This window comes from Molossus molossus, unplaced genomic scaffold (assembly GCF_014108415.1).
Source record: "Molossus molossus isolate mMolMol1 unplaced genomic scaffold, mMolMol1.p scaffold_m16_p_3, whole genome shotgun sequence".
NCBI classification, from domain to species: domain Eukaryota; kingdom Metazoa; phylum Chordata; class Mammalia; order Chiroptera; family Molossidae; genus Molossus; species Molossus molossus.
Window position 1 is genome coordinate 54,743,758 of NW_023425366.1, and position 11,832 is coordinate 54,755,589.

Consider the following 11,832-nt stretch of genomic DNA (forward strand, 5'->3'; position numbering starts at 1 on the left):
TGCAGCTGAAATAGCTGGCAGGTGACCAGACGGAGAAGTGAAAAAACACATGATAGACTGTTCACAACAGGAACCTTTGTGAACGATAGTTGAAAAAGATAAAGGTCATTTCAATCTGAACTGAGCGCGGAGCTGCTAGCACAGCAAGGGCTGGGAGACAGAGGCTGGAACGCTGAGCGTGCTCACTGCTGAAGGCAAAGCTCTGCTGGAAAATGAACACATAACTTTTCATCGGCGAGTTGATCGCTTGCCCTGGCCGGTTCGGCTCAGCAGTTGGAGAGTCAGCCTGAGGACCAGAGAGTTCCAGGTTCAGTTCCCACTAGGCCCTAGTGGCTAAGGGCACGTACCAAAAAAAAAAAGTTGATCTCTTTAATAAACTCATAGGCAGAAAGGCAGCATTCTTTCAAAGAATGCTGTTTCTTTTTTTTTTTTTTAATCCTCACCCGAGGACATTTTTTGATATTTTGTTCAGATAGAGTGGGAGGGAGAGAGAGAGAGAGAAACATCAATGTGAAAGGGACACATTGAGTGGTTGCCACCCACACGACCCAACCAGGGCCAGGGACAAACTGCAACCGAGGTACGTCCCCTTAGCGGGAACCGAACCTGGGTCTCTCCAGACCTCAGGCCGATGCTCTAACCGCCAAGCCAAACTGGCCAGGACCAAAGAAGCTGTTTCAAGAAGAGTAAGAATGGCCCTGGCCAGTTTGGCTCAGCGGTTAGAGCGTCAGCCCGCAGACGAATGAGTCATGGGTTTGATTCCAGCCAAGGGCACGTACCTCAGTTGCAGTTCGTCCCCGGCCCTGGTGGGGTCGTGCAGGAGGCAGCCAGTTGATGTGGCTCTATCACATTGATGTTTCTCTCTGTCTCTCTCTCTCTCTCTCCCTCCCTTCTACTCTATTTGATAATAAGTAGAAAAATATCCTCGGGTGAGAAATAAAAAAAGAAGAAGAGTAAGAATGGTGAGAGATAGCGAGAGAGCAGAAATATCAGCTATAGAGTAGGCAAAATTCCACAAATGGCAAATTCAAGAAGGGGAGGGTTAAGTACAGGAAACAAAGACCTTATGACCCCAGGTTTTTCTTCACGCTTTGAGCCTCACGACAGCTGGGTGGCTGCATGTTCTGCAGAACAAGGTCTAGTGAGAAGACACACGCTGCTGGCCGAAGACAGATATTAATATATGTGTATCAAAGGATAATAACCTTTCAAAAGCCAGGGATGTTCAATCATCCCCAGGAAGACTATAACAATAGAAACTTTTCAAAGAGAGATTTACTAATCCAAGACGGGTCTTTGGTCCACCCTTTGAAGCCAGTGAAAGCCTCCTCCTGGAATCTCTTACTCTTGTCTTAAGGGATAGATCTGTTAAGTGAACCTGTGTCTGCCAGTGGTACTATATATCCGGTGCTGGGAGGTCATTTCAGGTATCTAACATAATATCTACTTCTTATTTACATCCTGGTATAGTTTCATATAGTAAACCTTACCAGGAAAACTCATCAAGATTCCACACTTATTCATTTATTCCACAAACATTTATTGTGTCTTTCATGAGTCAGGGATATTATAAGTGTTAGAGATACAGCAAGGAATAAGACAACATTCTAGCCTTTGAAGAAGTTATATTCTGACAGAGAAAACAGTCACACAAAATGGATAGTATGATGCCAGGCAGGGATGAGGGCTATCCAGGACAACAGTAGAGTAAAAGGGGGTCAAGGGAATGTCACTTCACATACGGTGGTCAGGAGAGGCTGCACTAAGAGGAGAACATTTGTGCGGACACGTAAGTGGAGACGGGTGAGCTGGGTGAAGATCTAGGAGAGATCCTCCCGGACAGAAGGAATAGCCGGTGCAAAGGTCCTGAGCCAGAAGCTCCTTTGGTAGGCTGGAGAAACAGCAGGCGTTTCAGACAGAGAGGAGAGCAGGTGGAAAGCTGGGAGCTGGGAGGGGAGAACTGAGAAAGAACATCCTATGCTCTCCCACATGCGAGGAAATGAATCGTCTAACAGCTCCAAGACAGGGTAGCCGCGGTAGTGATGAGAAAAGATGTTGGAAGGGTAAATCCTGCCAAATGCTATTGTGAATTTCAAGTCACGTGAAAGAGTCAGAACTTTAGTCTAATAACATGTAACTATCATATGTTGAGTCCTTACTACATGTCAGCAATGTAATCAATCCTTTCCTAGGATTTCCTCACCTGATCCTCATAAATATCCTATGAGCTAAGAACTAATGTTATTTCAATTTTATAGAGGAGGAAACTGAGTCAGAGAATGGATAAGCAATCTGCACAAGGATCCTGAGCTAGTAACAGCAAAGTTGGCAGAGGACCCCCATGTCCACTTGAGTCCCAAGCCTGAACTCTTATCCTCCACTACTTTGCATTTTTAAATAATCCCTGTGACTGCAGTGTAATGAAGGACACAGAGAGGAAGGAAAGAAACCCACTCGAGACAGAGGTTAGAGGGAGAGAGGCTGGTAAAGGGACCTTGGTGATGACAGTGTGGTTGAGAAGAAAGAAATGAGCTTGAGAGAGGCTTAGGAGGTGGGACGGTTGGGATTTGGTGTTTGATTGGATCAAAGGAGGGAGGAAGAGAGAGTCAAAGATGATTTCCAGATTTCTGGTTAATTAAACTCTGTGGGTACCATTTAAGGAGATAAAAAAAAAAAAAAAACTAAGCAGGGATGACAGTTTGGGACTTAGAGGGTAAGAGGGTGAGGGGTTTGGATTAAGGATAATGGAATAAGAACCACTGAAATTCACTCATCCATGTAAGCAATAAGATCACTGGTGAAAAAAGAAAAAAAAAAAGAAAAAGGTCAAAATCAACTTTTTTAGAACTCTGGAAATTAACCAAAGGCTTTCAAAAAGCCAAAGAACACTTATTGAAGAAAAATGGTTGAATCTCTCAAAAATGACCGAGCTTTGTGGTGTTTTAACCGGCCCTACTCTCCTCCTCCTTTCTCCAGTTCTGCAATAGCCGCACAGTTTTAGTAGCTATGAAAACCAGCAACCTGGCAGCCACCAGAGAGAGTAGAATAGGTTTGGAGCTCCCCAAAAGCCCCACTTCAGGGAACTGTCACTATTTTACCTATCTGGAAGCTCCCTGAGAAGCTCCAGTCTCGAGACTGGTCTCCACCCTGACTAAGAGCCCTCAGTGTGAGAACAGCCCTATGACCAATGCATTTATCAAAAACTATTAGCAGCTACTATTCAACATTGCAGCTGCCTGAGGTAACTACACCAGTCAGGGCTAATGAGAGACTGACTGGAAAGCTTATATGGAATAACTGGGGACTGAGATATTCAAAGAGGTTATTGAAAAGCTAAGGCATATTCCTGGGAATCTAGAAAGCCATGCACACTGGAAGGGCTGAGTGAATAATTAGGGAAGTTGGTGCTGTGGCAGGAAAAATAAGTCACACTTTGCTGAATGCTTACTGAGTGTCAGATGCTATGCTCAGTGCTTACTATATCTTGTGGATCAATATAATCACAATCCCTATGTAACAGTTGAGGAAACTGAGAATCTGTGAGATTAGGCACGAATTGACCAAGGTAACAGGGCTAGTAAGTGGTCATGCTGAGATCTGAACTCAGGCTGCCTGACTTCAGAGTTTGTCCTGGGTCTGGATGTCTGCAATGACCAAGAGTTTAAAATGCTACTGAGGGGAACTAGTAAATCCGTAAAGCTGCCCCTTGGATTTCTCAGCAAGGAGGTGTTTGAGAAACTCCTTGAAGTGCTGGGGTAAGAAGAAAGATTCTAGTGGTCTGAAGAGTGAGTAGGCGTGAGGAACTGGAAACAGTGTTCAGTCAGTTGCTTAGAGAGAGAAGAGAAGTGGGATCTTAGCTGGAGGGTGGCTGAGGATGCAAGGTTCTTTTTTATTTTTAGAGATGATGTAGCCAGTAAAAAGCTTGGTCTTTCAGGAGGTGAAAAGGTCTGGCATCCTGGGGCCAGAGGTGATAAGGAAGAAAAAAAGGGAGATGATGCTAATTCTGATAGGAGAGAGAACTTTAAGCTGACATCTAGAAACAAGCTACTTGGGTTCTTAACCTTATAAATCCTCACTTGAGGATATCTTTCCATTGATTTTTTTAGATAGAATGTGAGGGAGGGATGGAAAGAGAGAGAGAGAACATCAGTGTGAGAGAGACACATGGATTGGTTGCCTCCTGCATGACCCTGACTGGAGCTGGGGATCAAACCCACAACCAAGGTATATGCCCTTGATGGAGACCCTTTGGTCCGTGAGCTGATGCTCTAACTACTAAGCCAAACCAGCTAGGGCTCCTTTGCCCTTTTAGTTTTAGAGATAGAAGCTTGTCTTGAGAAATTACAGAACAAGGCAGAATTGATGACCAAGAAACATTACAGTAAGGGAAGATTAATTATTTACATCATTCAAGGCCTCTGTAATCTTTTAATGTAATTACATAATCATTAGTCTTATTAATTACCATAAAAGCATGACAATGTTTGGTTTATAGCATGTCATCTTGACAATCTGTCTTCCAAGCATCCTAGGGATCCTCAGACACAGTATGTAGGAGTTAGAAACTGCTTGGTCTACTTGGGCCAGCCGTGAATGAATTCTAACCGAAAACCAGGGTAAGTTCAGAGACCCAACGTACAAACGTGACGACTATACTTAACAATACTGTATTAACCACTGAAAATATGTCCAGCTGGTGTGGCTCAGTGGTTGAGTGTTGACTCATGCACCAAGAGGTCGCCGGTTCGATTCCCAGTCAGGACACATGCCCAGGTTGTGGGCCCCATCCCCAGTGGGGGGCGTGCAGGAGGAGGCCAGTAGATGTTCTCTCTCATCGATGTTTCTGTCTCTCTCTCTCCCTTCCTCTCTCTCTAAAAATCAATTAAAAAAAGAAAAAGAAACACTGGAAATATGCTGAAAGAATAGATTTCAGATGCTCTCATCACACACACAATGATCCTGTGTGTGGAGATGATATGTGTCTTGTCATTTCATTCACTGAATAAAAAGTTTTAATTTTGAGAAATCCCAAGTCATCGAATTTTTATTTAATGGATTATGCTTATAGTGTTGTATCAAGAAACTCATCACCAAATCCAGGGTCACACAGACTTTCTCCTATGTTTCTAAAATTTTCTTCTAGAAAATTTTTTTGTATTTCACATTTAAGTATATGACCGATTTGGAGTTAGTTTTTTTTGTAAGGTGTGAGGTATGTCTCAGGGTTTATTGCTTTTTTTTGCATATGGATGTCCAATTTATCCAGCATTGTGGGTTGACTTGCCTTTGTACCTCTGATAAAAATCAGTTGACTATATGCGTGTGGATCCATTTCTGAGCTCTCTATTTTGTTCCATTGATCTATGTGTCTGTCGACCCTTTCACCAATAACACACTGTTTTGATGACTATATCTTTAGAGTAAGACTTGAAATAAGGTCATGTGAGTCTTTCTACTTTGTTTTTCTTTTTCAAGATTGTTCTGGCTATTCTGGATCCCTTGAATTTCCATATGAATTTTAGGCCCATCTTGTCAATTTTGTGCAAAAGAGGTGGCTGGGATTTTGACAGAGATTATGTTGAATCTGCAGTTCAATTTAGGGAGTTTTGCAATCTTAACATTATCAAGTCTTCATGTCCATCAACATGAGATGTTTTTTCATTTATTTAGATCTTTAATTTATTTCAATAATTATTTGTAGTTTGCAGAGTGCCCCTTTTGTTAATTTTTTCCTACATACAGCTGATTCTGGTTATTAGCAGTACTTATGTTATAAAGTTGCTAATAACATTGAATTAGGGAAGACAGAACTAACTACTGCTTCTAAGAAATACAAAGTTTAATTCTTTCAAACCTCTGGTCACATTTTTGTCAGTAAAATGCCATTTGTGTTATATATGGGTTTGTCTGCCAGCGTCCTGTGGAACAGGCCGGTCTCAGCACTTTGAAACCTGCTCTTCCACATACCCTTTCCTGTGGACACTTAGCAGACACTGCAAACCCCTTCCACAGCCTCCAGATCTTGCACAGCCTGCTTCCCTGCAAGTTTAACAAGTTAAGGCGGGAGGTTTGGGCTCTAATTACAGCTCTTCTCATAACTAGCTGTAACTTTGGGCAAATCACTTAGAATCTCCACCCTCAAATTCTGAAGAAAATAAGACTGTGGATAAGACTATCTCCAGGGTTCCAGTCTTTCTAGAGTTCAATTAAAAAAAAAAAAAAAGTTTAGATAGTAATTTTAAAGCCCACAGCACCACCTGGTGGTCAAAGAAAAGAGGACATGCTGAGGAAAAGGGTTAATAGACTTGCTTGTTTGAATAAAATTTCACATTTTCAAAAAATGTCTCCCTAAACTGGCTATACACAAGTACAATACCACATATAAAATCAACCACACAGGTTATTATGTTTAAAATCACACCTGCATAGAATCCCTTGTGTACATAAAAACTAACCCTTGAATAGTCAGTCATCACTAATCAGCTATTATTCTTTGGTAAAAACAAAAATAAATGAAAAAAAAAAAAAACTATTTGACCATTAAAACAATTACACAAAATAATATTTTAATTATACCAAAAATGTTTCATTATATTAAAATAATTCACTATTCACACACATTTGAGCAAGAAAATAAATGATAGTATTCAGTTATAACTCACAAAATAAAATAAATATCTTTAGTCCATACTTATATAAACAAATAGTTGAATGAATGAATAAATCAATCAATTAGTAAATAGAGTAAAAGGGCAGCTCTTCTTTACAAAACAATTCCAATCAATAAATATAAAAGAAATGAAAGAAATAAAATATCACCATTAGATCACCACTGTAATAATTGTTACAGGCAAGATCCATCTCTGTATACTAAAATTATACTGTACAGGCAAAATTTTGTGAAGAAGCAGGATAATTTCATAGACTCAGAATATCTCCCCTATAATGTTTATTAATTACAAAGGAAAAAATAGTAAGTCTATAACAGTTAAATTTAGCAAACATCACTTAAATTGATCAAGGTTAACATCACTAGAAATAATACATATTGATATTATGTAGTTTTTAATATGACATATTTCTTTTAGTTAAGGCAAACTGGTTTTGAAGAGAGAAAATTCTATATAAGTTTTCTCTGTGATAATTTTAGAAACAGGTTTTTGCTCTTCTTTTTAAAAAGACATTAGGCTTTGGGAAACTTAAGAGATAGCAACTGTAAGACAATCAAATCTATTAACTTCCATAGTTACTCACTGGGAATATGGGTTGATAAGAAAAAGAGGACCACTCTGAATATCTTTTAGCATCTATAACAAATTCAAATTTCAGTAAAATTAACAGAAATGTTATTTGAAAATCATTATATTTGTAAGGAGAAAGAAAATACTTAAATTCCCTTTTGAAGAAAGGAAAAGCATTCTTTTGCCATCTTGACTAAGCTACCAGTTTCCTTAAAAATCAAAGACGAGAATAACATCACGTTTATGTCCAAAAGTACCAAAAAGCTGCAAGCAAAAGAAAAAAAAAGAGAATACATTTTTGTTTCAAATATTAGGCCAAAGAGAAAATATAAATTTCAAAAGGTAGAAATATTATATTTTCTAATTACAATGCAATATAGCTAGACATTAATTACCAAATCAGAAAAAAAAAGTTATTTTGTTCTGAAGATTATAAAACAATCTTAAATGATAGCTTGAATCAAAGGAGAAATACTAACCAAAGTCAAACGTTATGAGATGACATTAAAGCATAATTGCTAGCCTCTATGGTATCATTAGGTGAATTAGAAAAGGTGCCCACTATGTAAGTAAAAACAGACTAACAGAGGTGTATCTGCGGCTCGTCAGTCCCCAGGCGATGGCTCTGAGCCCAGCTGGCTGGGAGACGCATGAGGCTCAGGGGAACTGAGGCCAAAGTGAGCTGGCAGCTGTGAAATGAAAGAAAACTGCCGGAGTATGATTCTCCCCTAAGATGGAAAGCAAACTTCTGGTTACTAAAGTGCAAGATTTTGAAGGCCAAGAAAAAGTCTCACTTAAGGAAAGTGTTCTTTGATTGAACTTAATATTCTCAAGGTCACTTCAGTTACTTTTCTATAACCCACTATAGGATCTTAGCTGTTCGAAAATGCTTTTGATAAATTATGCCATTTTAACAAGTTCTTGTGAAAAGTGACGATTAAAAGTTTTACATCGCCTGATGTAAACGACTCAGGAGAAGCTCACCAAGCCCATCTTAAAGGATGCCTGTATTTGAAGCCATGAAAAGTCCCAGTTTGCAATTGTGTTGTTGATAACCATTCAAATACTCTCTTCTTACTGCAGTAGAATATTTTTGAATGGAACAATTTCTGATATTATTTCCCTAAAATCACAAAGAGATGCAGCACTTTTGGGGTTCTGTTTTGGAAGAATAACTTTCTTTGGTAGTAGCGTTTCCCCTGAATGGAAGCAATAAGGTCTCCAGGTGCTACGAAAGGATGAGAAACCTCATCAGGCAAGAGTTCTCTCAGCCATACACTTAGGTAGTAGACAAACATACTGCAGTTAAGGTTATGGTTGTGAGTGGTGGGAATGAGGTAGGAAAGTCACTAACTACAGTTAGAATGAGATTAATAAAAACCTAGAGATCCTTCTGGGGTAAAGAGTAGGATTAGCTCAAGGTTGATTCTGATGCATGAGTCCCCTGTGTAGGGGGTTAAGCATCTTCAATTGTGACACAAAGGAAACAGAAACTGGGGACAGGCCACAATGGTGCAGTGACACAACAAAGACCTGGTTGCTAGGGTCAGGGAATAAATACCAGGAGCCTGGAGGACAGATGGGCCCTACCTCCTTCCTGGTCCCCTTTCCCACCCTCCCTCCCCATTAAATTGTCTAAGACGTCACCTTCCACCTAAACATCATCTACCTCATTTCAGACTGTAACTCTGATCTCTGTCTTCTGCTTAGTTCCACATTCTCTACCCATTTGCACAGAGGACCGTCACCTTTCTGGAATCTCTAAGGTTTTCTGCTTTCCTCGTGCCCTGACCACCAGTCCTACTAACTCAGCTGAGATGGAAGTGCCCGCCCTCTCCAAAACTCGTAAACCTACTCTTGATCTCAATATAGACCCTAAGACTACTGTCATTGCCTTAGTTGAGATTGAACCACTTCTCCCTGCCTCCTGGAGTTCTTTCCCTTCCTTAAATAATAGTCATCATCAAGAAACTAAACAACAGACAACAAAGAAATTTGACAATCTCTTAAAAGAAATGAACGATCTTCTCAAAAACACAAAATGTTATGAGAAGATCACAAAAACAAGAGAATCTTCGGAGGAAACCAATATCTCTGAGGATGAGTCAGAACTTAAAGAACAAATTAGAGGACTTGATAAAATAAATAAAGTGCTATTGACAAACCTTGGTTGTTTAGACCTAGACAAGGACCAGAATTCGAAGAAACAGGAGATAACGTCGGAAAACCAGAACTCAAAGGACACAGTACAAGATTTGGCAAGGGATTTGGTAAATCATTCAGAAGAAAAAAGAGCTGTTAATGAAACTCAACTAAGTAAGGAAAAAGCAGAAAGCAGATTCCACCATGTTCAAGAAGAGAGTATCAAACTTAGGAACAACATGGAGCAGTTACTACAGGAAGCAGAACTTTGGAGTGTGCAACATGCTGAACTTAGTGAACTAATAAAAGTGTATCAGAAATCTCAGAATGACATAAGAGTGACTCTTAAAAGTAAGGGAATCCACTTCCAAACGCAACAGAATAACAAGGTGCCAGCTAATTATGAGCTGGAGGCACAGGTGAGGAAACTGAACCATGACATGCATTCATTGCATTTGATTGCAGCTTTGCTGGAGAATGAATGCCAATTCTTACAGCAGAGAGTAGAGCTCCTCAAGGAACTCCGTTATCAGAAGGATGCAACTCTGCAGGAGAAGCCAATCCAGATGAACCATGAACAGGACAAGAAAGAACAGAAGCTACTGGAAGCAGAGAAGGTAGAAAGGTACAAGCAGAAACTGCAAGACATGGAAGGTACATTTCAGAATAAAGACACCTTTTATAAAAGCCAGGATTCTTGTCGTAATAAAAAAGCTCGTAATAACAGATTCAATATTCGTCTTACAAGAGCTCTCTGGAGAAAAAAGAGGCCAACCAGCAGCCTAAGATAGGAAATACCAAAAGTAGAAGAAAAAGTAATTCTTAAAAAAAAAAACCACAAAAAACAAAACTCTTAACATCCAACTCCAGGCATCATCAATCATCAAACCTAGGGTAGATCTGTTGGTTCAACCAAGAAAAAGCTATAAAACAAGATTAACACATTATTTATTACCTCAGTAAGTACGTAAGTTTGGTCTTTAATGACCATTAGTGTCAACATCAAGTTCATAACTTGTCATCTTTACAATCTGCTTGATTTTGTTATTATTAGATAGAGATCCTATGATACATTAACCAAAAGTGCAAGGTTACAGGTCCAATTAAGTAAAAATCTAAATAAAAACGAGAACAAAGAAAAGTTTTTTTTTTCTTTTTTAATCATTACCTGGGGTGAGGGGTGGAATTCTGGAGGAAAAATATGTAACACTTTTTTTTTCTTTTTAAATTTATCTTTATTGTTGAATGTATTATAGATGGCCCCCTTTTATTCCCCCTTGACCCTCTCCTTCCCAATCCCTCCCCCCTCCTGCCTTCCCCATACTATTGTCTGTGTCCATTGGTTATGCATATATGTATATAAGTTCTTGTGTTTATCTCTTCCCCCTTCCCCCTTCCCTTTGAGGTTTGTCAGTTTAACAACCAATTTGTATTTCTTAATCCCTTCATCTTTTTTCACCCATCCCCCAAGCCCCCTCCCATCTGGCAACCATCAAAAAGTTCTATGTATTTGCCTGGCTGGTGTGGCTTGCGGCTAAGCACTGACCTATGCACCAAGAGGTCACCAGTTCAATTCCCAGTCAGGACACATGCCCAGGTTATGGGCCCGATCCCCAGTGGAGGGCATACAGGGATGGCCAATTGATGTTCTCTCCCATCGATGTTTCTATCTCTCTCTCCTTTTCCCTTCCTTTCTCTCTAAAATCAATAAAGGAAAAAAAAGTTCTTTGTATTTATGAGTCTGTTTCTGTACTGCTCGTTTATTTTGTTTGTAGATTCAATTGTTGATGGATATTTATTTATAGCAATTTTATTGTTCATATTTTTGTTCTTCAAGAAGAGCCTTCAACATTTTATATAATACTGGTTTGGTGGTGATGAACACCTTTAGCATTTTCTTGCCTGGGAAACTCTATATGGTCATTGTTTCTAAATGATAGCTTTGCAGAATAGCATAATCTTGGTTGTAGGTCCTTGCTTTTCATCACTTTAAATATTTCTTGCCACTCCCTTCAGGCCTGCAAAGTTTCTTTTGAGAAATCAGCTGATAGCCTTATGGGAACTCCTTTGTAAGTAACTAACTGCTTTTCTCTTGCTGCTTTTAAGATTCTCTCTTTGTCTTTCACCTTTGGCATTTTGATGATGATGTGTCTTGGTGTGAGCCTCTTGGGGTTCATCTTGTTTGGGACTCTCTGTGCTTCCTGGACTTGTATGTCTGTTTCCTTCATCAAGTTAGGGAAGTTTTCTGTCATTTTTTCAAATAGGTTTTCAATTTCTTGCTCTTTCTCTTCTTCTTCTGGCACTCCCATGATGTGAATATTGGTATGCTGGAATTTGTCCTAGAGGCTCCTTACACTACCCTCATATTTTTGGATTCTTTTTCCTTTTGCTGTTCTGATTAGGTGTGTTTTGCTTCCTTATATTCCAAATCGATGGTTTGCTTCTTGGC

At 39.6% G+C, this 11,832-nt stretch overlaps 1 protein-coding gene across 1 annotated transcript; it reads left to right on the forward strand.

Moving 5' to 3' along the window:
- Window positions 1-9,055: 9,055 nt before the first annotated feature.
- On the forward strand, window positions 9,056-10,174 carry SPZ1 (spermatogenic leucine zipper 1). The gene has a single exon (XM_036280931.1). The coding sequence runs from the start codon at window positions 9,059-9,061 to the stop codon at window positions 10,172-10,174; it is 1,116 nt and encodes a 371-aa protein (XP_036136824.1). The 5' UTR covers window positions 9,056-9,058.
- The last annotated feature ends 1,658 nt before the right edge of the window (window positions 10,175-11,832 follow it).